General features: G+C 52.4%; 2 protein-coding genes across 14 annotated transcripts; one reads left to right on the forward strand and one right to left on the reverse strand.

Annotated features, from left to right (window-relative positions):
• Positions 1–6,054: 6,054 nt before the first annotated feature.
• TMUB2 (transmembrane and ubiquitin like domain containing 2) lies at positions 6,055–10,105 on the forward strand. 3 transcript variants are annotated; one of them, XM_043904812.1, is made up of 3 exons: positions 6,055–6,202; positions 8,118–8,684; positions 8,844–10,105. In XM_043904812.1, the coding sequence occupies exons 2-3, from the start codon at positions 8,143–8,145 to the stop codon at positions 9,205–9,207; spliced, it is 906 nt and encodes a 301-aa protein (XP_043760747.1). In that variant the 5' UTR covers positions 6,055–6,202; positions 8,118–8,142; the 3' UTR covers positions 9,208–10,105. The 3 variants fall into 3 exon arrangements, with proteins under 3 accessions (XP_043760747.1, XP_043760748.1, XP_043760746.1); XM_043904813.1 differs by having other exon boundaries at positions 6,131–6,256; XM_043904811.1 differs by lacking the exon at positions 6,055–6,202 and adding an exon at positions 6,285–6,879.
• An 80-nt stretch (positions 10,106–10,185) lies between these two features.
• Positions 10,186–18,236, reverse strand: ATXN7L3 (ataxin 7 like 3). Of its 11 annotated transcripts, none has more exons than XM_043904799.1 (13): positions 17,607–18,236; positions 16,135–16,245; positions 15,703–15,835; positions 15,327–15,498; positions 15,030–15,127; positions 14,820–14,842; positions 14,437–14,503; positions 14,208–14,293; positions 13,836–13,904; positions 13,519–13,580; positions 13,184–13,255; positions 12,934–13,091; positions 10,186–12,820 (listed from the first exon to the last, which is right to left on the reverse strand). In XM_043904799.1, the coding sequence occupies exons 2-13, from the start codon at positions 16,183–16,185 to the stop codon at positions 12,672–12,674; spliced, it is 1,140 nt and encodes a 379-aa protein (XP_043760734.1). In that variant the 5' UTR covers positions 16,186–16,245; positions 17,607–18,236; the 3' UTR covers positions 10,186–12,671. The 11 variants fall into 11 exon arrangements, with proteins under 11 accessions (XP_043760734.1, XP_043760739.1, XP_043760741.1 ...); XM_043904804.1 differs by having other exon boundaries at positions 14,437–14,482; positions 17,607–18,235; XM_043904806.1 differs by having other exon boundaries at positions 14,208–14,236; positions 17,607–18,234.
• Positions 18,237–21,151: the final 2,915 nt, after the last annotated feature.

Here is a 21,151-nt window from a genome sequence, read left to right on the forward strand (position 1 = left end):
ACTGTGCCAGTGGGGCTTTTTATGGTCTGCGTTTGAATTTTTGACAAAGGGGTGTACCCATGGATTCTTGTGAAATTTAAAGAAAAATTGAAGGGAAGAAAAGGCAAAAAGCCTAACCTGTTAATTTACAAGGTGGTTGATGAAACATGACAAATGTGCTAGCTCACTAGCAATCCAGTGAATGTAAATTAAAGGAACAGACACCCCTCTGCCTAGCAAATGGGCAAACATGAAACAACTTATCTAGTGGTTAGGGAAGGAGTACTTTCTGATTTTTTTATAAAATGGATTTACTATAAACGTAGTGAGAGTTGGACTGTGAAGAAAGCTGAGAGCAGAAGAACTGATGCTTTTGAACTGTGTGGTGTTGGAGAAGACTCTTGAGAGTCCCTTGGACTGCAAGGAGACCCAACCAGTCCATCCTAAAGGAGATCAGTCCTGGGTGTTCATTGGAAGGACTGATGCTGAAGCTGAAACTCCAATACTTTGGCCACCTCATGCGAAGAGTTGACTCATTGGAAAAGACCCTGATGCTGGGAGGGATTGGGGACAGGAGGAGAAGGGGACAACAGAGGATGAGATGGCTGGATGGCATCACTGACTTGATGGACATGAGTTTGAGTAAACTCCGGGAGCTGGTGATGGACAGAGAGGCCTGGCGTGCTGCGATTCATGGGGTCGCAAAGAGTTGGACATGACTGAGCGACTGAACTGACTAGCTGACTGAAGGCAACATCCAGGATTCACAGATACATTCATCTCTCCATAGCCATCATAATTTGACATAAAGGTATAAAAATACCCAAGTTCAATATTTTAGGAAAAATAAACCGATAAGGACCTAAGACCCATTAAAATATTCTGTTAATTTTAAATGATTATTACATATAAGAGGCCAGCTTTAGATAGTGATATAGTTCCAACTGAAGTCTTCATTCTTTCCTTTCTTTTCCCCTCATAATTCCTCTACCGTCAAAAACCTAACCCCGGGGCTTTTTTGGTGGTCCAGTGATTTAAGAATCTGTCCGCCAATGCAGGGTATATAGGTTCAGTCCCTGCTCTGGAAAAATCTCACATGCCACGGAACAACTAAGCTCATCCACCACAATCACTGAATCTCTGCTCTAAAGCCCATGAGCTGCAACTACTGAACCTGAGCACTAAAGCCTGTGCTCTGAAACAAGAGAAGCTACCATAATAACAAGCCCATGTATGGTAATGAAGAGTAGCCCCCGCTCACTGCAAATAGAGAAAGCCTGCATGCAGCAACAAAGCTCCACCACAGCCAAATATATATATGTATATACATATATGTATAATAAATCTTCAAAAACCCTAATCCCAAAAGTCCCTCTCTCAAAAGGTGGCCCTAGTGGTAAAGAACCCATCTCCCAGTGCAGAAGACGCAAGACACAAGATGCGGGTTTGATCCCTGGGTCAGGAAAATCCCCTGGAGGAGGCCATGGCAACCTATTCCATATTCTTGCCTGGAGAATCCCATGGACAGAGGAGCCTGCGGGCTACCAGTCATGGGGTTGCAAAGAGTCAGAGTGACTTAGCATAGCAGGACTCAAAACACCCTTAACTGCATCCTGTTCTTTGCTGTACACATTCACAAAATGCATTCCTAGCTCTTCCCCCATCTTCTCTGAATTGCATCTATCATTTGCTTAATAAATTTTTATCAAGTATTCGCTGCATGCAGGCACTGGATAGACTTTGAGAATACTGGAATAAAAACAGAACATAGTTCCTGCCTTCAAAGAATTTGGTAAGACAGAAAAATGAAAAATGACATGTAGCGTGGGGAATGCTATATAACACAGGGTGTATATCCCTAATCCCAGATAGATGGATCAGGTATCTGGGGCTGTAGGCAAGACAGATTTCCCACATCCTCTGCAGGGCAAGCCCTAGTTGCTGGCTCAGCCCTTCCTGGCTTCAGAGGCCACTGCTCAGTCATTGATTCCCTTCTCAGATTGCATTTATCTTCACTTCTCTCCTTCTCCTCTGCTCTTTTCTCGTGGCTTATAAACATCTTCAGGATTCTCACATTTCTCTAAACCTCCCCCATCTATTCCCTGTTCCTCTCTAGCCTCTACACTGTTTGGGGGGACAAGAACATTATTAGGGCTCTCCTCACACTGTCGATGGGCATGAAAATAGGCACAACCTTTTAGAGAACAACGCAACACCATGTATCAAAAATCTTAAAAATGTGAATATCCTTTAATCCAGCAATTCTATTTCCAGGAATTTATCCTAGGAAAAAAAAATCATGGATATGTACAAATAACCGTCATCAAAGATGTTTATCAAAGTGCAGTTTAAAAACAAAGTAGTGGGCTTTCCTGATGGCTCGGATGGTAAAGAATCTGCCTGCAATGCAGGAGACCGGGGTTTGATCCCTGGGTCGGGAAGATCCTCTGAAGAAGGGAATGGTTACCCACTCCAGTATTCGTGCCTGCTGGAACTACTGAAGCCCACGTGCCCTAGAGCCAGTGCCCCACAACAAGAAAAGCAACTGCAACGAGAAGCCCGAGCACTGCAAAGGATAGCCCCTGCTTACCCCAACTAAAGAAAAGCCTGCACAGCAACAAAGACCCAGCCCAAACAAAAATAAATAAAACAACAACAACAACAAAGTAGTGGACTTCCCTGGCGGTCCAGTGGTTAAGACACCACTTTTCCAACGCTGGGAGTGTGGGTTCTATCCCTGAGCTAAGATCCTACATGCTATGCAGCATGGCCAAACAAACAAAACAAAAAGCAGCCAAGTACTGAAAACAATCTGAATGTCTATCCAAATGAGACAATGAATTTAAAAATTACAGTGCAACATGGAAGGTAATACTGTTGAATATCTACTTAAACTATTCTCTGATGCTCTAAACATACTTGTTGACAAGTGGAATCCTTTCTTAAATTAATATTTTATGGGAATATAGTTGATTTACAATGTTGTGTTAGTTTCTGCTGTATAGAAAAGTGAATCAGTTATGCATAACACATATATCCACTCTTTTTTAGATTCTATTCCCATATAGGTTATTACAGAGTATTAAATAGAGTTCCCAGTATTGTTCAGTAAGTTCTTATTATTTTATATATAGTAGTACGTATATGTCAATCCCAACCTGCCAATTTATCCCTTCCCCTCCCCCCTGCTGGTAACCCCAAGTTTTGTTTTTTCCATCTGTGACTCAACTTCTGTTTTGGAAATAAGTTCATTTGTACCATTTCTTTAGACTCCACATATAAGCAATATCATGTGATATTTGTTTTTCTGTCTATGAAATGTTTTATGGTAATACAATATATAAGTTGCTTCAGTTGTGTCTGACTCTTTGTGACCCTGTGCACCATAGCCCACCAGTTCTCCTCTGTCCATGGGTTTCTCCAGGCATGAATACTGAAGGGGGTTGCCATGCCCTTCTTCAGGAGATCTTCCCGACCCAGGATCGAACCCATGTCTCCCATGTCTCCTGCATTGGCAGATGAGTTCTTAGCACTAGTACCACCTGGGAAGGCCACATAGAAACAAAGTTATATTCTAATGCAACTTTTTCTCTGGATATATAGCCACACAAATATTTTTTCTTTCATAGGATGAAATTATACCCCACATGCTATTTATGGTAAAAGCTAAAGAACAGGAAACCAAATATTGACAATAACATCATATATATATATATCATTTTCTTTCTTGAAAGTTGCTCAGTCGTGTCCAACTCTGTGATACCAGTATTCTCCAGGCCAGAATACTGGAGTGGGTAGCCTTTCCCTTCTCCAGGGGATCTTCCCAACCCAGGAATCGAACCCAGGTCTCCTGCATTGCAGGCGGATTCTTTACCAACTGAGCTATCAAGGAAGCCCTATATATATATTTAGCGAGGAGTGAGTGAGATGGATGATTTTAGCTATACCACTAACTGTATAATTTGGACAGTTATTTGATCTTTCTGAGCCTCAGTTTCCAAATCTGTGAAGTGGATACAATATGATATACTTGATAGGGTTCCCTGAGATAATGTATGTGAAGTGCTTAGTACAGAGCCTGGCACACAATAAACTCTCAAAACATTAAGTGGTTCAACTCAGTGCTTTTTCATTCCCTCAAATATTTATTGAGACCCCTTGAACCTGCTATACTGTTTGGAACTTCACTTGGTAAATCTCGGTACTCAGTCTTCAAAATTTTGTTTTTGGCCATGGCATACTGCTTGTGGGATCTTACTTAGTTCCCCAACCAGGGATCGAACCCGGGCCACAGCACTGAAAGCACTGAGTTATGGAGAAATTAAAACAGTACCTTACAATCATAATATTGATCAAAAAAGTCAGACAGGGGCTTCCCTGGTGGTTCAGTGGTAAAGAATTTGCCTGCCAGTGCAGGAAACACAAGTCAGATACCTGATCCAGGAAGATCCCACATGCCATAGAGCAACTAAACCCATGGCCACAACTACTGAGCCTGTGCTCTACAGCCCAGGAGTCGCATCTACTTAAGTCCGACCACCCTAAAGCCCGTGCTCCGCAAGAAGAGAAGGCACTGCAATAAGAAGCTGGTGCAATTCAACTATCAGGTAGCCCCCTCTCGCCACAACTAGAGAGTAGCCCATGCAGCAACTAAGACCCAGCACAGCCAAAAAGAAAAAAAACCCTCAGACAAAAGTGCAACAGGGACTAAAACTAATACTTGTACATTAATAATGTGTTCATAGAAACATTATTTATAATACCCCAAAGGTGGAAACAACACAAATGTCCACTGATAGACGATTGGATTAAAAATGTGATATATACATACAATGGAATATTGCTCAGCCTTAAAAAGGAGTGAAATTTTGATATGGTCTACAACATAGATAATCCTTGAAAACATCCTAAGTGAAATAAACCAGACAAAAAGGATAGATATTGTATGATTCCACTTACATGAGTTACCTAGAATAAGCAAATTCACAGAAGACAGTAGAATAAAGTGGGGAGGAGGAAACATGGATACAAGAAAATAGATAGTAATGATGGGTACACAAGACTGTGAATTAATACCACTAAATTAGTTACTTTAAATAGTTAAGAATGCTAAGTTTTATTTATATTTTACCACAATAAAAAAGACTGAAAAAGAAAAAAAGAAGCCACACACCAAGAGTACATACTGTTTGATTCCACTCGTACAAAATACAAAACCAGAAAACTAACGTATGGTGGCAGAAATCAGAATAGTGACCACTCTTTGGAACTTAGTGGCTGGAAGAGGACTGAAGGGCCGTTCTGTGGTCATTTTCTGTTTCTTGATCTGAGTCCCGGTTCCACCGATGTGTTCAGTTGGTGAAAACTACCGAGCTCTTCGCTTTTGAGTTTGCCCGTCTGTATTATTTATACTTCAATCAATAGTTCACCGGAAAACAACAGCATCCCCCCCACCCGGCCACAGAACGTCTTTAGAACAAATTTTAATTGCAAAAACCCTCTTGTAAGCTGAACCATTTTCCCCTTTCTTGGGGCTCCTGCTTTTCTCGTGCCCTAAGCCTGCAATGAATCTGTGCCTTCTTTGAAATGGTTTCTTGCCTTATTTACCAAGGTTCCACACTACCTGGGGCCGCATTCTGCGAGAACCGGACGGTGATTAAATTGTCATCTCGTCTAGCCCCGAGTTGAACTCTCGGAGGTCAGAAAGACCAGTCTCGGCTGATTCCGCTAACCCAGAGCTCAATGCGCAGACCAGTTGCAGACCAGTAATAAAACCAATCAGCCCGGGAGGCTTGGAGCAAGGCCGGAAGAAGAAAGTTGCGAAGAGGAAAAAGACGCTCTACTCTGCCCAGCGGTGCCACCCTGCTTGAACTTCCAGATGCGAAGCCACACCCCTCCCCCCAACACCTCCCCTAATTTCCTCCTGGCCCCACCCCTTAACCCTTGATTCCTTAAACCCCGCTCACTAGGCGTGGCTCTGCCCTGGGAGGACCAGGATCCCGCCAACCATAACTCCGCCCCTCCTTCCGCGAAGAAACCTGTCCCTTTTATTTAAAGAATACGTTTACGTAAGCCCGCTTTACGTAGATTTTCGTCATCATTGTAAGGCAAGGGGGCGGAACTTCCCGTCTCTGGTTCTAACAGCTTCCGGGAGAAGCCGGAAGAGACCGTACCCTGGGTAGAAACGGGGCTAGCCAGCCCCTCCCCCGGCCTCTACGGAAAGGTGAGTCCACAGGTCGTCTTGGCGAAGTCAAAACACTTATTCTGGCCGTTTCAGGTGAGGCCTTCCTTCCTTATCCAGGCGTAGTACCCGTCCAGTCCCCCTTTAATTTCCCATGTTCCTCTGCGTACTCAAGCCCCGCCCCCAGTGTCCCAGCCCCGCCCCGAAGTTTGAGGGGTGTGGATGGCTTGTGACCCCCTCACTCGATTCTACCCCTCGCTGGCTGGAAGAAACGGGTTTGGGTACAGCAGTAGGAACTAGGCAGCCTTTTGGCTCGAGTGGCCCCACGGACCCCTCTCCAGCGCCGCGGGAATAGGACCGCCCAAACGCGGAGCCTTCGCGTCAGGAAAGGCAAGATCGGAGACCCCTCCTCACCGTGCCATCAGGGTCGCTCACAGGTTGAGGAGAGCAAAGGCCTCTGAGAAGGGAAACCTGGGGTCCTAACCGGTCCCTCTCCTCGAAAGTTCCCCGTGCCTGTGCCAGTCGTTTTTACCTCTGTTTGCGGCAGTTTCCTTTTCTGTAAATCAGGGTTAATGACAACCTTCTTACCATCAGGGGTTAGCTGTGGGAGTGATAAATAATTGGTACTATTTGTTTACTAAACAATTGCAATGTGCCAGGCACTATTCTAAGTATTTTGCTTCGATGATTTCCCGTCATCTTCAAAACAACCTTATGAGGTAGGTACTATTTTTAACCCCATTTTACTGATGAGAAAGCTGAGGCTGTAAGAAAATTGAGGTTATAGAGCTAGTAAGAGGCAAGACGAAGGTTATAATTAGTTTGGGGGTTTCTGTTTTTGTTTTCCTGACTGCAGGGCCCACGTATCAAATTAGGAGGTGAAAAACTATTCACATGTTGGTATGTTCCACAAATATTTTTTGAGCAACTGCTACGGGATTATGCTGGGCACTGTGGTACATAGAGAAATACATGTGATCTTACAGGAGTTTAGTGGAGAGATGGGCAGGTAGATAAGTCACTGTGAGAACAATCAGTTTATGATAATCATCAGACTGCATTTGCCCTAGGACAGCTGTGAAAGCAGCAGATTCTCCAAGGGAAGGAGGTGCTCCAAAGAGCAAACAGAGATCCTTCCTACCTTTCTAAGGAACTGTCAAGGAAGAACACATTACAGGAAGGGAGATTGCAATATGGGCTGTGGGAGCCATTTTGGAATCTTTTCTAAACCAGTTTCATGCAAGTAGTGGTTTTGTAGTTGTGAGCCTATGGTCACCTAGGAGGGTGGTGTTTCTGGTGTCTGTCCTGCTTTGATGCCAGAAGAATTTCAGAGGAGACACACACAGTATCTGCTGATGGTCCCTACAGAGGTGTCCCTTTGGGGTGGTCTGACTTTGCTCTTGATAAGTTGATTTTCTTTGGCTCTTGACATCTGAATTTGATCCATGATTCAATGAGAGTGGGTTCAAATGACACAATCTGGCAAGAGTGGCTCTACTGTGCCTCCAAAGGAACTCCCAAATAAAATACTCCAGGCTTTTTTGGTCCCTCTGAGGCCACCTTAGAGGCATCTCAGGGGAGCACAGTTGCTTTACCAAGAGAGAGAAATCCTGGAGAAACTCAGGGCTCAAAGCAGCAAATGTTTTTCCCCATCTCCCAAAAAAGCAACAGACAGTAACAGCAGCAGCAATGAAGCTGTAACGTTTTCCTGATGATCCATGCTTATTGGGGGGTTGGAATGTGAGAGAGGAAGGGTGTGGAACCTGAAAGCCAGCATTTCACAGTAGAGGCGAAGAGTAAATCCTTAGCTATAGATTTGGGGTCCAGAGTTAGGTTTGTGTCTCTAGGATACTGAACTGCATTTTCTTTCAGGGCCAGGTCAGTTAGAACCTAAACAAACAAGAAAGCTGGTTGCAGTCTCATGCCCTGCTGATACTGTCCCCCTTTGTTTCTGCAGTGTGGACCCAGTCAGCACCCAGGCCATGGAGCTCTCTGATGTCACCCTTATTGAGGGTGTGGGTAATGAGGTGACTGTGGTGGCAGGTGTGGTGGTGCTGATTCTAGCCTTGGTCCTAGCTTGGCTCTCTACCTACGTAGCAGACAGCGGTAGCAACCAGCTCCTGGGCACTATTGTGTCAGCTGGCGACACATCCGTCCTTCACCTGGGGCATGTGGACCATCTGGTAGCGGGCCAAGGCACCCCAGAGCCAACTGAACTCCCCCATCCATCAGAGGGTAATGATGAGAAGGCTGAAGAGGCTGGCGAAGGAGGGGGAGACCCCACAGGGGAACCTGGAGCTGGGGGTGGTGTTGAGCCCAGCCTTGAGCATCTGCTTGACATCCAAGGCCTGCCCAAAAGACAAGCAGGCCCAGGAAACAGCAGTCTGGAGGCACCTGTGAGATCGGAGGATAGCACCTGCTTGCCTCCCAGCCCCAGCCTCATCAGCGTGCGGCTCAAATTCCTCAATGACACGGAGGAGCTGGCTGTGGCCAGGCCAGAGGATACCGTGGGTGCTCTGAAGAGGTACGTGGGCTGGGAAGTGTCAAGTGCAGCCCCTATGGGGCAGGCGGGGGAATCCTTCCTTAGAAACCCACCCTGCAATTTTCCCCCACCCCCCAGCACGTTGCCTTTTGGCCTTCTCATTCCTCGCCCTCTGTCTTTCCTTCTGTCTCACCCTCACAGTAAATACTTCCCTGGACAGGAGAGCCAGATGAAACTGATCTACCAGGGCCGCCTGCTGCAGGACCCAGCCCGCACACTGCGTTCCCTGAACATTACCGACAACTGTGTGATTCACTGTCACCGCTCACCCCCTGGGTCAGCTGTTGCAGGCCCCTCGAGCTCCCTGGCCCCCTCAGCCACTGAGCCACCCAGCCTCGGCGTCAGTGTGGGCAGCCTCATGGTGCCTGTGTTTGTGGTGCTGCTGGGTGTGGTCTGGTACTTCCGTATCAATTACCGCCAGTTCTTCACAGCACCTGCCACAGTCTCCCTCGTGGGGGTCACTGTCTTCTTCAGCTTCCTAGTATTTGGGATGTATGGACGATAAGGACCACAGGGAGAAAATGAAAGGCATGGTTTTCCTCCTTTATGGCCTCCCCCCATTCCTGGCCAGAGCTGGGCCCAAGGGCCTGGGAGGGAGGGGTGGAAAGGATGTGGTGGGCCCTCCTCCATAGGACTCAGGAGCCAGGCACGGGCATTCCCCTCATGTCCATGAGGGGACAGACATTCCCTCTGTGCAAGCACAACTCAGGTAGAAATGAGAATGTCATCTTCCTTCACTTCTAAGGTCCTAAAGTTCAGAACTGAGCTGGTGGCCCAGCTCAACAGGGAGCCAGGGCTCTGAGGATTCCCTCCCAGCCGTGGCCCTAGCTCTTTCCATTATCCTGCATGTCTGCTCCTCTGTCCCCAGGGCTGCCTGCCAGGGCAGCTCAGCATGGCCCCAGCATTTCTGTAGGAAACCTGGAGTGTCTCTGGGTTTCCTAGTGGAACATCCTTCTTTTGAGCCTAAAATCATACAGGCAGGAGTGAAGTTTGTGTCAGCTTTCCCTGTGGGCACCTGGCCGCCTCTACCTTCCCCCTCCACCCCTTAGCAGGAATAGGGTGTTCTCTGTGTTCTGGACAGTTTCCAGTGTTCTCCCTTTTTTTCAAAGCACTTTGCTTATGTTCTTTTTTTTTTTTTTAAATAGTCCTTTATAGAGCTCAGTCAGGAAGGGGACTGGGGCACAAAGCCAAGCCCCCAGCACCGGGAGAGGCCAGGCCACAGCTGCTGCTACCCTAGGCCTAAGGCTGTAAGCAAGAGGCAGTTCTGGCTGCCAGCCAGTGTCCTACCCTGCCCAGCCCCAAGGACAGCTCTGGGTAGGGAGCACTGGGCCCCAGGCCCTTGCCTCTGGGGCTCTTGGATGGAGGGTCAGTATCTGTGACTGAATAAAGTTCCATTCTGTGGCTGTGGAGTCTGCTGTGACATGAAGAAAACGCTGGTTGCTCTGCCCCCAGCAACATGGGAATGAGGGTGGGCAGGCCGGGCTACCAACGGGAGATGCAGTTTATTTACACCAGCAGCCATGGGGGCAGGGGGAATACACAGCGTTTACAAAGTTAGCTACCTGTACAGGATGGATTACATATGCAAAAATAAAAATCTCAAGACCACAGGACAGCGTGAGCCCCACCCCCCTCCCCCAATGACCCCAGCATGCGGTAATGCCAGGCGGGTGGCCCCTGGGCATGCGGGGGGGAGTGATGCATGGAAGGAAAAGCCACCGGCCATGGAAATTAGTACAGAACCCCCCCACACACTCAGACACATGATAGGATACAGGGTGGACGACACCTAGCCGGGGTGGGAAGGATGGGAATTGAAACCCACACAGCCTGCTGTTAGAGGGAAGGGAGTGGGGAGCTCCTAGCCCCTGTTCAACTACATGGTAGGGGGGCACACTCTCCCCAGAAGGAAGGGGGTTTGCTCCCTCAGGGTCCCTGCTGGACGAAGCCCATCTCTTACCCAGCCTGGGCAGGGGGCTCTGCCCTGAGGGCGGGCCAAGGAACAATGGGGAAGTGGATGTGGACAAACCAGTTCCCAAACTACTTCCCACTTCTCCCTCCTCCAACCAGAAGGGGGAAACGGAGAGGCCAGAGGGGAAAGGGTGTATTAGGGCCTGAGCTGCAACTGCCTCTCAGAAGGGAGAGTGGCCTGCGGCCTTTCTCCCTCCACCTCCAGCCCGCTCCCAGGTCTTCATCTGGGAGCGGGCTGGAGGCTGACTGAGATCCTCCTTGCCCTCTGGCCTCCCCGTGGAGGGAGAAGGCTGTGGAGGGGTGAGAACGGAGGAGTCCAGGCCCCAGGCTTTATTCTAACTCCTGCCAAAATCTGCTTGGCTTTTTAAAAAATAATCATAATTCTTGGGTTAAAAATCAATTTGTAACCAGGCGTCAGCCACAATCAGAGCCACCCCAGGGGGAGATTGGGGTTCCAGACAGGGTACTGCAGCCCCATCTCTTGTTCCCTTAACCCTCTAGGGTCCCTAACCCAGATCAGTCCGGTCAGTCCTGGGTACTAACTACCCAAATGTGGGATGGCTCCTCCTGGGAGGAGGGCAGGGGTCACGTCCAGCGAGTGCCAGAGAACACGGTTCAGGGTCAGCTCCATCCCTGGGGCCATCAGTTCTGCTCCCAACCTGGACTGCAGTCCTCCAGCTCGGTTCCTGGGAGCGATGGTGCCCGCGTGGAGGTTGAATGATACATCTCTTCAGGATGTAGACCAGGCAGGTGGGCACACTGGCACGACAGTCCCGCAGGGGGGCACTGCCCAGGCATGGCACCCCGCCCCCTCTGCTGACAGCCAAGAACACAGAGACCACCCTCTCTTCCCGCCCCACTCCTCGCAAGGGGGGGAGAGGTAAAAGATCAGGATTTTCCTCAGAGCCCCAAACCACAAGTACAGAATAAATAACTTAAAAGCGGCAAAAGGAAGGGGAGACAGGGCAGGCTTTGGAGGCAGGAGCATCGAGAGAGGAACTGGAACTGGTCAAGGTGAAAGAGGGGGGGTGGCAAGCAGCAGTTGGGAACTTGGGCTGCCCCGGGAGGGCAGTGGGGCAGGGTAGGCAGGAGGAACATGGGGCCACCCCAGGAGGGTGAGGCTGGGCCCCTTCCTGGGGCAGGGAATGAGGTAAGAAAACATTTCAAATAAAGCAGCACCTCACCTTGGGGCCCCACTCCTCGCCAGCCCTGGGTCAGGGAGGAGAGGTAGGGGGGGGAGTCATCCTGATACACAGCTCCCTCTTCCTACCCTCCCCGTGCCCATTCCTTGAAGCTGTAGAGGCTGGAGGCCCTTTCCTGGCACCCAACAACAAAAGGACAGCTCCTGCTGCCAAGGAGGCCCCCGGGGACTGAGGGGAAAGGGCTGCCCCTGTGAGGGGCAGGGAAGGCGGCGCTAGTTCAGGACGCCTACCTCAGCAGACAGCTCGCCATGCCTGCCTCCCCCTGGGATGGGGGCTTTTGATAAGATTCTGCACACAGACAGGACACGCCCAGCCCTGCCCCTCAGCTCCAAGCACCGGACCCATTCACATTGCTGAGGGCAGCTGGGGGAGGCCCCCTCCAGGCTCAGCTTCCAACCCACGGCCTCCCGGGTAGCCACGATGCTCCTCGGCAGGGCTTAGTCCAGTTCCTGGGGTGGGGGGGCGGCAGTGCCCTGGCACAGTGCCCAGGTCAGGCCCCTGGCCTAGCTGGACATCCAGTAACTCACAGAATAAATAGGAAAACCGCCTCCCCACCAAACTTATGTCCAAGGCATAATATGTCCAGGTCTGAGTCCTGCACGCTGAGGGCTCGTGCTCCATCGCAGAAGACCCTGACACCCCCCAGGGGTGCATAATTGGATCCTCTGCCTGCCTCGCCCACCAAGCTTCCCAAGCCCAAACCCCCAGCAGCCGTCCATTTGCCAGGCTGTGCCGCCTGGGTGGGGGTCGGGAGAGACGGCTCTGCTCAGCCAAAGGCTATCCCCTTGTACCCAAGTCAGTTGATGTCATCATAGATGCTGGGCGTCGGGGGCGCCGGTGGCTTTGGCTTTTTCTTCTTGTTGGAGCCCAGGCTGGAGGCAGTCCCTACCAGGCTCAGATGGGATTTCTTTTTCTTGGTTTTCCGTGACTCGGAACTGTTGGTACCTGAAGAGGAAAGCAGCAAGAGGGTTGAGAGGAGGGTTGTGGCAGGGGAATGCAAGGTCCCCCTGCACGCCGCTTCAGGCAGAGAGCCCCTGGGGCCCGGCTGTCTCACTTACCTAGACCCCACCCCTGATTCTCACTCGTCTTGGAGGAGCCTGAATCAGAGGGTGAGAGATCAGAGGAGCCGTCCCACTGAAGCCGGCTGATCAGGGCCTGGCTGTCAGTCATGTCGAAGCTGTCATTATCCAGGGAACTCTCCACCTCTGGAAGGACACTGGGGAGGAAGAGGTCAGAGAAGCGCTTCAGGGATGCTAGCCATCACCCTCACCTTCCCCAACCCACCACCCTTCCTGGAGGGTCACTCACGCTGAGGGTCCAAGGAAATAAATCCGCACGGCTCGCCGCTGCTCATCTGTATGCTGAGGGCAGCGTAGGGACCTGGCAGGGAGAGAGTGATCAGACCCTGACAAGGCAGGGAGGGTCTGAGGAACACAGGCGGAGCCCCTCCCCTCAGCAGAGGCGGGAGGGATGGACAGACAGGGAAGGGATGAATGAAGAGGCCCCAGATTGTGGCCTAAGGCCTAGAGGAGGGGAGGGGGAGGGTGGGAGTCCCGTTGCTCAAGTCCAAGGTACTCCCTACCCGTGCCCAGGGTGAGGGCGCCGGAGGGCCCCCTGGCCCCCTTCCTAGGTTCTGAGCTCACCTTGTGCACATCTTCTTGGTGTGTTCAGAAATCACCCCACATTGCTGGAAGAGGAATATAAGCTGAAAGGAGGGACAGGGGAAGCCTATTCTATAGCCACTAGACACTCTCTTGTGTACAAATGCTAGACTGTGTGCTCAGAAATGGCCCCAGGGCGTCCATGGCAGACAGTCCCAGACCACACTAGCCAGGAAACCTAATTCAAGAGAGAGACCTAGATGCCCTCACTGCTGTGTCACCAGCCTCTTCCAGGGCCTCGACCACTGCCTGTGGCTCTGCCTGCTCCCAAGGGCTTCCCCCCTTCTCTGATCCCTCACCGTGGTGAGCAGGCTGCGCAGCTCCTCTGGCCCCAGGGTCTCGTAGCTGATCCCAGTTGAGTTGTTATACTGGGTGAGAACCAGAGGTACAGGTTAGAGGAGGGATGGCCAAAGAAGGGAGGGTGGGGGTGTGGAGTCAGTCCCTCTCGCCCCTCCCTCAGTCACAAGGCCTTAAGATTGCCCGCAGTTTTCCAACAGTTTCTTCCACCCCAACTGCACCAGGGTAAGGAATTAGGACCCACAAAGAACATGAATACCCAAGACCTAAACACCCCATCTAGTTAGCGTTCTGATCCCCACTTGTCCAAGCCCATCCAACTCACAATGAAGCAAATACTGAGAGGGAACCTACGAGGGGTAGCCCCTACTCACCTTAAAAGGATCCGAATTGCTAAGTTCCCCTGAAGAAGAAAAAAGAAGGGGAAGGGTGTTTGATGCAGAGGTACAGACAGAGAACCCTGAAAATAACCAGAGAGGAAGTGGGGGTGATAGAAGGATCACAGGCCCTCCCTCGATCCCCCTGCCCCTCCACCTCCACCCTCCAGCAACAAGTCCCAGAAGACATAGTTAGAATCACTCCCATTGTTCCAGCCCCACTTACCATTTTTGTGTTTTAAAGACTTGGATCTTCGAGGGGAATTGGGGTTCTGGAATGGGAGATACCATAGCTTTGGGGAAAGGGTAACGATAAGGGGGAGCCGAGAACCCAGGGAAGGAAAAAAGATTTGACAAAGAAACATCCTCAAATTCCTACTCTTCCCCACCAGTAAGAGGCCCTTCACCCATACTCCCCCCCCCCCCCCCCCCCCCCCCCCCCACCCCGGGCCTCTGCTGCCCTCCTGCCCACCAGACACCCTTAGCCCTGAACCCAAAGAGGTACCCAGTGACCTCAAACTTGAGTCAAGACACCCGAGGACTCCCTGCCCAAAGGGGAGGGTATCTGTCCTTGGCCCAAATCTCCCTCATGCTTGCCCCGGCTCTTACCTTGTCTGATTTTCTCTTCTTGGCTGTGTAGGACAAAAGGGTAAAGGGCAGGGTCACTTTAAGTTCCCAATCTAAGGGCACCTAAAGAAAAGTTACAAAGCTACACTCTCCTCCCTCATTCAGGATAACAACTTGTGACTGTTACACACCCAATTCCCGTCTGCCTGCCTCACCCCGATGGCCCTCCCAATTCCCCAGATGCCCAAACACCTTTCTTCTCTGAGCCATAGGACCAGTCGTTGTCATTGATGTCATCATTATCCTCTTGGTCACTCTCTGACTTGTTCATGTTGTTGCTATTGGCAATCCTGCCGAGAAGAGGGAAAAGGAAGGGTCAAGACTGCCATCTCTCTCTGCCCCTGACTTCAGACGTACAGGGGAGCGTCTGGGGCCAGGCACGACCCACCCTCTATATCCTCCAAATGTCCCGGGGCGGGGGGGATCTCCACCATGGGATGGGCTGTGAAAGATGGGCACTCTGGTTCTAGCAGAGGGAGAAGCCCTCACCGGCGGTTGGCGATTCGGCTGCTGTTCCGACCCATTCCTAGGCACTTCTCCAGGTGGGGAGCAAAACGGGAGGCGGCAATGCTGCGGCTGCAATTGGGGCAAACACACTCCTTGCTCTTCCACTGGTTGAAAACCTGTCCAAAGATGTCCAAACCCGGCTGGTCCACGATCTCTGGGGACAGGAGAGACGTAGCGATCAGGGCAGGCAAGGGACGCTTACCTCTCATTCCCACCCACAGCCCTGTGGCCTCTTCAGAGCCCCTGCCTGAGCTCCCAGGAGCTCCAGGTTCTACCTCTGGTGTGGCTGCTGGAGGAGGACCCTCCAAAGCACTCCCAGGGCAGGGCTACGCTGCTCTCCTTCAACCCTGACGCTCACCAAAATCCTTCATGCTCTCAGGGTCCGTGTCGTCCAGGAAGAAGTAGCCACACTTGACAGCCCGGTGTACCTCAAAGCAGAATCCCAAACAAGAATCCTCGACCAGGTCCGCGTATATCTCCTGAGCGATGGCCTGGGCCCAGGGGAGAACATCCAGGGTCACAAGAGTCACAGTCCCATGGACAGAGGGCAACTCTCACCAACCAAATCTCCTGCCAATTCGCTCTGGCCAAAAATAAAGCTTCCTTTGCCATTTTTCCCCATCTTGACTTTGAGTTCTTTCTTCTTCTGGATCCTTGGGCCTTCTTAGCTGGCTCTTCCCTTTACAGAACAAGGCTGACTACCCAAATTCCTCTCTGGTGTGGATGCCAGATATAGCGAAGAAGAGACATCAAGAGAAAGAACTGGAGGCACACGTGGGGGAGCCCTCACCTCTAGTTTGCTGTTATCCAGGCCAGACAAAGACATTTCCTCCATTTTCATTTGTGAACTCTTGTGGAGACGGTGCTCTGACTGCTCATAGCACAGCGGGCGGCAACACGGCTGCACACACGGGGGGGGGGGGGGGATGTTGGTGTGAGTCCAAGGCACCTCCAATGGCTGCCACCTCCCCATCGCACCTCACTGCCCAGAGCTTAATGGTGGCATCAGGATCTACCTCTCCCTAGGGCCTCGGTTAAGTCTGCATGGTCCTGCAGGGCCTGAAACCCAAGGGCGGCCTAGTCCTTCCCAGGCCTGAACTCAGGCCCTGGACTCTTACTGCCAATCAGAGTCTGGGTCTACAGGAGGCAGCAGCTCACCCCAGGTTCCCAAAACTCAAACCCCTCTTCCATACCCATGGTGCAATGCAGCAGGGGGAGGAGAAGGAACTCTAAGGCCTCAAAGCAAACCCACAGGGTGTGGCAAAGAACTGCACAGACTCCTAAATACACTCCCCCCCCCTTCCAGGCTCTCCTCAGAGTCACCTCTGCTTTCAGCCAGGATGTCCACTTGGGGGGGTACTGCTACCAGAAGTAGGAATGGCCCTAGGACCCTACAACCTTCACCCCACTCTGTCTTCCCTTGAAATAAGCCTGCCACTGCAGACGGAGAGCAGAGCCCACAGAAACCTAGAGCTAAAAGGGCATCCTAGCCACCATGAGCAAGAAAGAGGAGGTAGAATCCGGTGGGATGGCATGCCAGGAGTGGGCATTCCCCTTACCTGTTCTTCTTTGAGATAACCACCCTCCCTCCCTCAGGACCAGCCCGGAAGTCTCTCCAAGAGCCCCAAAGTCCAGGAATCCCCACCAAAGGATTCAGAAACAGAGCACACAGTCCGGGGCCCCTCTGAACGGTGGGTACGAGTTTAAGGAGCTGCCGGCCTAGAGTGGGGTGGGGACTGACAAACGAGCCGGGGGCACTGGGGAGGGTAGGAGGCCGGGCCTCGGCTCTTCCCCCGTCCCTGCGGCACTGCTGCTGCATCATACCGACTGGGGGGGAGGAGAGCCGAGTCGCCGGAGGCCGGCGCCGGTCCGGGACAGACCGACCCCTAGAGAGTGGGCAGAGTGGGACACGTCCCGGTCCCTCTTCTTCCCCGCCCGCCGACAGCCCCGGCCGGCCGGGGAGAGGAGTCCGGGAGGGTGTCTCTATTGTCCCGGGGGCTGGGGCCTGGCTCCCTAACAAAGGCCCCGCGCCCCCTCCCCGGCCGGCCCTGCCCCGCCCAGGGGGGACCCAGACAGGGGGAGAGCTAGGGGCCCCGGCCGGGCCGGGAAGCCGGGGGAAGCCGGGCGTTTCCGCGTCGGCCCGGGGGGAGGGGAAGGGGCGCTGACCCAGACCTGGGGGGAGGGGGCCCAAGCCCCGCCTCGGGCCCCGCCCCCCGCCCCCCACAGGCCCCTCCCCCGTCCCCGTCTCCGTCCCGTACTCACCCCGCCCGGGGGGCCGCGCCGGGGCCCGGCGGCCTCTCAGGGCCGCGTCCTCCGGCGGCGGCGGCGGCGGCGGCTGCTCCGGAGCCCCATGTCCGTCGGTCCGTCCTCGCCTCTCCCCGGGGCCCAGGGCCCGGGGCCGGGGGGTCGGGCCGCCCCCCCGCCTCGCCGCCTCACCGGGCGGCCATGGCCCCTTCCCCTCCCTTCTCGTCCCGTCGCCGCCTCCTCCTCCTCACCTCACCCCGCCCGCGCGCAGTCCGCGCGCCGTCCGCGCGCCCCTCCCCCCGCCCCCCACTCCAGCCCGCCTCTCCCGGGCGGGGGGTGCGGCGCGAGCCCGGAGCGCGCGCGCGTGCCGCGACCGGAGGATGGATGGATGGAGCGAGCGAGAACGCGAGCGTGCGCGCGCGCGCCCCTCTCCCCCTCCCTTCGCGCGGGCGCGAGGCCAAGCGCGAGCGCGCTCCAACCTCCTCCTCTTCCTCCTCCCGCCCCTCCTCAACACCCCGCCCCCGCCCTCCCTTCCTCTTCCTTCTTTCGCTTTCGCGCGCCCAGCGACTGCTCGCGCCTGCTAGAAGGGCCCGAGCGCGTGCATCTGCCCGGCGGCCGCAGCTCGGCAGCATTTGCTCCAGGGGGCGGGGACCGGGCGGGGAGGAGGGGCGCCACGCCGCCGTCCAAAGTACCGGCGGACGGGGACGGAGGCGGGGATATGGGCGGGGCCTTCGGGAGCCACCTCGGCCAATCGCCGTCTTGCCTAGGCCCGGCCGGCCCAATAGGATTTCGGTGGGTGGAGCGGCGTTCAAGGTGAGGTGCGCGGTGCGCTGGGGGCGGAGACGTTGTGCCGTCCCGGCCGGCTCCGGGGCGGGGGCAGCGGGTGGCGTCGAAAGAGAGCGCCGGCTTCCAGCCGCGCCTGGGACGCCTTCCGGCCTAGGCTCCCCCGCCCTTCCCTCCGGGCTCCCGGCTCTTTTACCCCCAGCGCCACCACCCCGGAGTTTACTTATGTGGAGAAGCCAGAGTTGAAGTGGGACGCAGTTATCACCTCAGGGCAGAAAACCGAGGGGCCTCGTCCGAGCCTCGGTTCCCCGTGTTTCTGGGCTGATCTTAGCCGACTCCGGGCCTCAGAACCAACAGACGCCCTAGATGAGGGTCCTCCGCTGAGGGCGGAGGCTGAACTGTGCCATTCTGAGCGGAGTGCCCTCCCCGCCCTCATCTTAATTTAGATCCCACACCTGCTCGCCTTTCCTGCTTCCGGAACCCACGCTGGACCCCCCACCTCTCCTCTCCTTAGACTGCCAGGCAGTGGCCAGACCCTTCCTCCGACCCAGTTCTTCTCCCCTATGTGTACCCATATCCGCGCGCTCTCACAGTCCCTCTTCTGGAGCAAAGGGCCTTTCCCAGCCGCAGTAGATGCCTATACCGGCGCTGCCGTTTCTGTTACTCTGTGTCTAGAGTCCTGGAACGGGTGTATGACAGCCCTCTTCCCGCAGAAGATGAGTTTAAATGAAGAAAGCGTTAAATCTTTGCTTTGGGACCATCATTGACTCTTTAATCTTCGGCAAGCATTTATTGAGGCCCTAGTCCTAAGTGGTTAAGACCAGGAATCATCTGAATTCAAATCTGTGGACTTGACAAATGAACTTGAGCAAATGAGCTCTCTGTTGCCTCGCTTTCCTCTGTTGTCACTGAGTATGATGACAGTACTTATTAGGTTGTGGGAATTGACAAATCAGTACATGAGAAACTTAGTTCAATGTAAGTGTTTGGTGAATCTTAGCTGTTTTTGTGTGTTAATGCAAAGATAAGACACACCTCCTCAAGAAGTTCACAATTTGTGGGGTAGACAGACCTGTAGGAAAGTAATTGCCCAACAGTGTGATAAAAATAAGAGAGCTAGGGACTTCCCTGGACAACCAGTGGTTAAGACTATGCTTCCACTGCAGGGGCCACAGGTTTGATCCCTCCCTGGTTGGGGAACTAAGATCAAATACACTGTGTGGCATGGCCAAAAAAAAAAAAAGAACACCATAGGGGACAGAGGTGGCTAGGAGGAGGAATCAAATGATGTAAAAGAGTTTCTTAGGAAAGGTTTCTTGCACTGGCTGAAACATAGGAATTGGTGAGGAAGTAAGCAGAACAGACCACATAGGACTAAGGGTGTGCTGAGAAGTTAGTGGGATTTAACCCTACAGGCTGTCAGAAGTCCTCAAGGGGAACTGTTTGACCAGACTTAAGCAGATGCTCTGGAGTGGGGAGTCTGGATAGCTTAAAAGTAGTAGGTTTTTGTCATAGCTTGAGATGTGTGGGGTGAAGGAGAGAGAGAGCCTGAAGACATTGTTAACCAAGATGGGGAACTCTGGAAGGGCAATGTGAGGATACAGGAGAATGATGAGTTCTCACTGTTTGAGATTCGTTGGGAGTTATACTGTGGGATTAGCTGGTGGAGACTCTCAGAAGGTATTTGAATTTGAGTCTAGAGCCAAGTAGGAGGCCAGTACTTCAAGTGTCTTAGTGTGAATCAGAAATCCTCCACTCTGACGATACTGATCTGTTTCTTGGTCTCAGAATATGTCCAATATACCCTGCCGTAAGGAATTTACATATGCCCAGGAAGCCTTCCTGTCTCCTCCCTGTTTACCTAAATCCTTCCTCACTTCTCCACCCAGGCCACCCTCACAACAAACTCCTTTAAAGCTGGATTGTACTCTTCATTTGGCACTTGGCCTGAGTGGTTCTGTGGTGGTGACCTCCACAGTTAGCCCGGTCTCCACAGTTAGCACCAGTCAATAAACACTAAGGACTACACTGGTCCAGGCTCTGGGTGAGGCCTTGGGGTTACAGCAGCAAGCCAGAGAGACACACAGACCTTGTCTTAGTGGAGCTTACCACCCAGCAAAGCCTGATGTGGAAAAAAGGTTGAATGTGAAGGCATTCAGGCAGCCAAAGAAACAAACGGGTAGACATCTTTTTGTCAGGACTTCAGGGCAGGCTCCCTAGAGGAAGTGATCTTTCAAGTGGAGCCTTGAATTAACTAGAAAGAGAGGTTAAGAGGAGCATTCTAGGTAACAGTTATGTATATAGGCAGAATGTGTAGAGGCCTGAGAAGAGTGTGGTGTGTTTGAGTCTGGGATGGTTTGTGCAATTAGACTTGGGCAAAAAGAGGCTATATATAATATACAATACATATATATATGACATTATTATGGGCCATTCTTATTCCCTTGGCTGTATTGCACAGCATGCGGGATCTTTTAAAAAATATTTTTATTTATTTGCCTACACTAGGTCTTAATTGTGGCATGTGGGACCTTTTAGTTGCAGCATTTGAAATCTTTGTTGCAGCATGTGGGATCTAGTTCCCTGATCAGGGATTGAACCAGGCCCCCTGTGTTGGAAGTCTTAACCACTGGACCTCTAGGAAAGTCCCCTAATGAATATTTCTTGATTTGTCAAATGTATGCTATGTATGCTCAGTCGCTCAGTTGTGTCTGACTCTTTGTGACCCCACAGACTGTAGCCTGCCATGGTCCTCTGTCCAGGCAAGAATACTGGAGTGG

Source organism: Cervus elaphus, chromosome 5, assembly GCF_910594005.1.
Source record: "Cervus elaphus chromosome 5, mCerEla1.1, whole genome shotgun sequence".
In the NCBI taxonomy this organism is placed as follows: domain Eukaryota; kingdom Metazoa; phylum Chordata; class Mammalia; order Artiodactyla; family Cervidae; genus Cervus; species Cervus elaphus.

Bases quoted from the DNA above. Each gene is read 5' to 3' on its own strand.
- TMUB2 (XM_043904811.1), top strand. From the start codon at position 6,845: ATGATTTCCCGTCATCTTCAAAACAACCTTATGAG. The intron at 6,880-8,117 runs GTAGGTACTATT...TTGTTTCTGCAG, and splicing joins CTTCAAAACAACCTTATGAG to TGTGGACCCAGTCAGCACCC. The intron at 8,685-8,843 runs GTACGTGGGCTG...TCACCCTCACAG, and splicing joins ACCGTGGGTGCTCTGAAGAG to TAAATACTTCCCTGGACAGG.
- ATXN7L3 (XM_043904799.1), bottom strand. From the start codon at position 16,185: ATGAAAATGGAGGAAATGTCTTTGTCTGGCCTGGATAACAGCAAACTA. The intron at 14,843-15,029 runs GTGTTTGGGCAT...TGTCCTACACAG, and splicing joins CTATGGCTCAGAGAAGAAAG to CCAAGAAGAGAAAATCAGAC. The intron at 14,504-14,819 runs GTAAGAGCCGGG...CTTTCCCCAAAG, and splicing joins AGAAGAGAAAATCAGACAAG to CTATGGTATCTCCCATTCCA.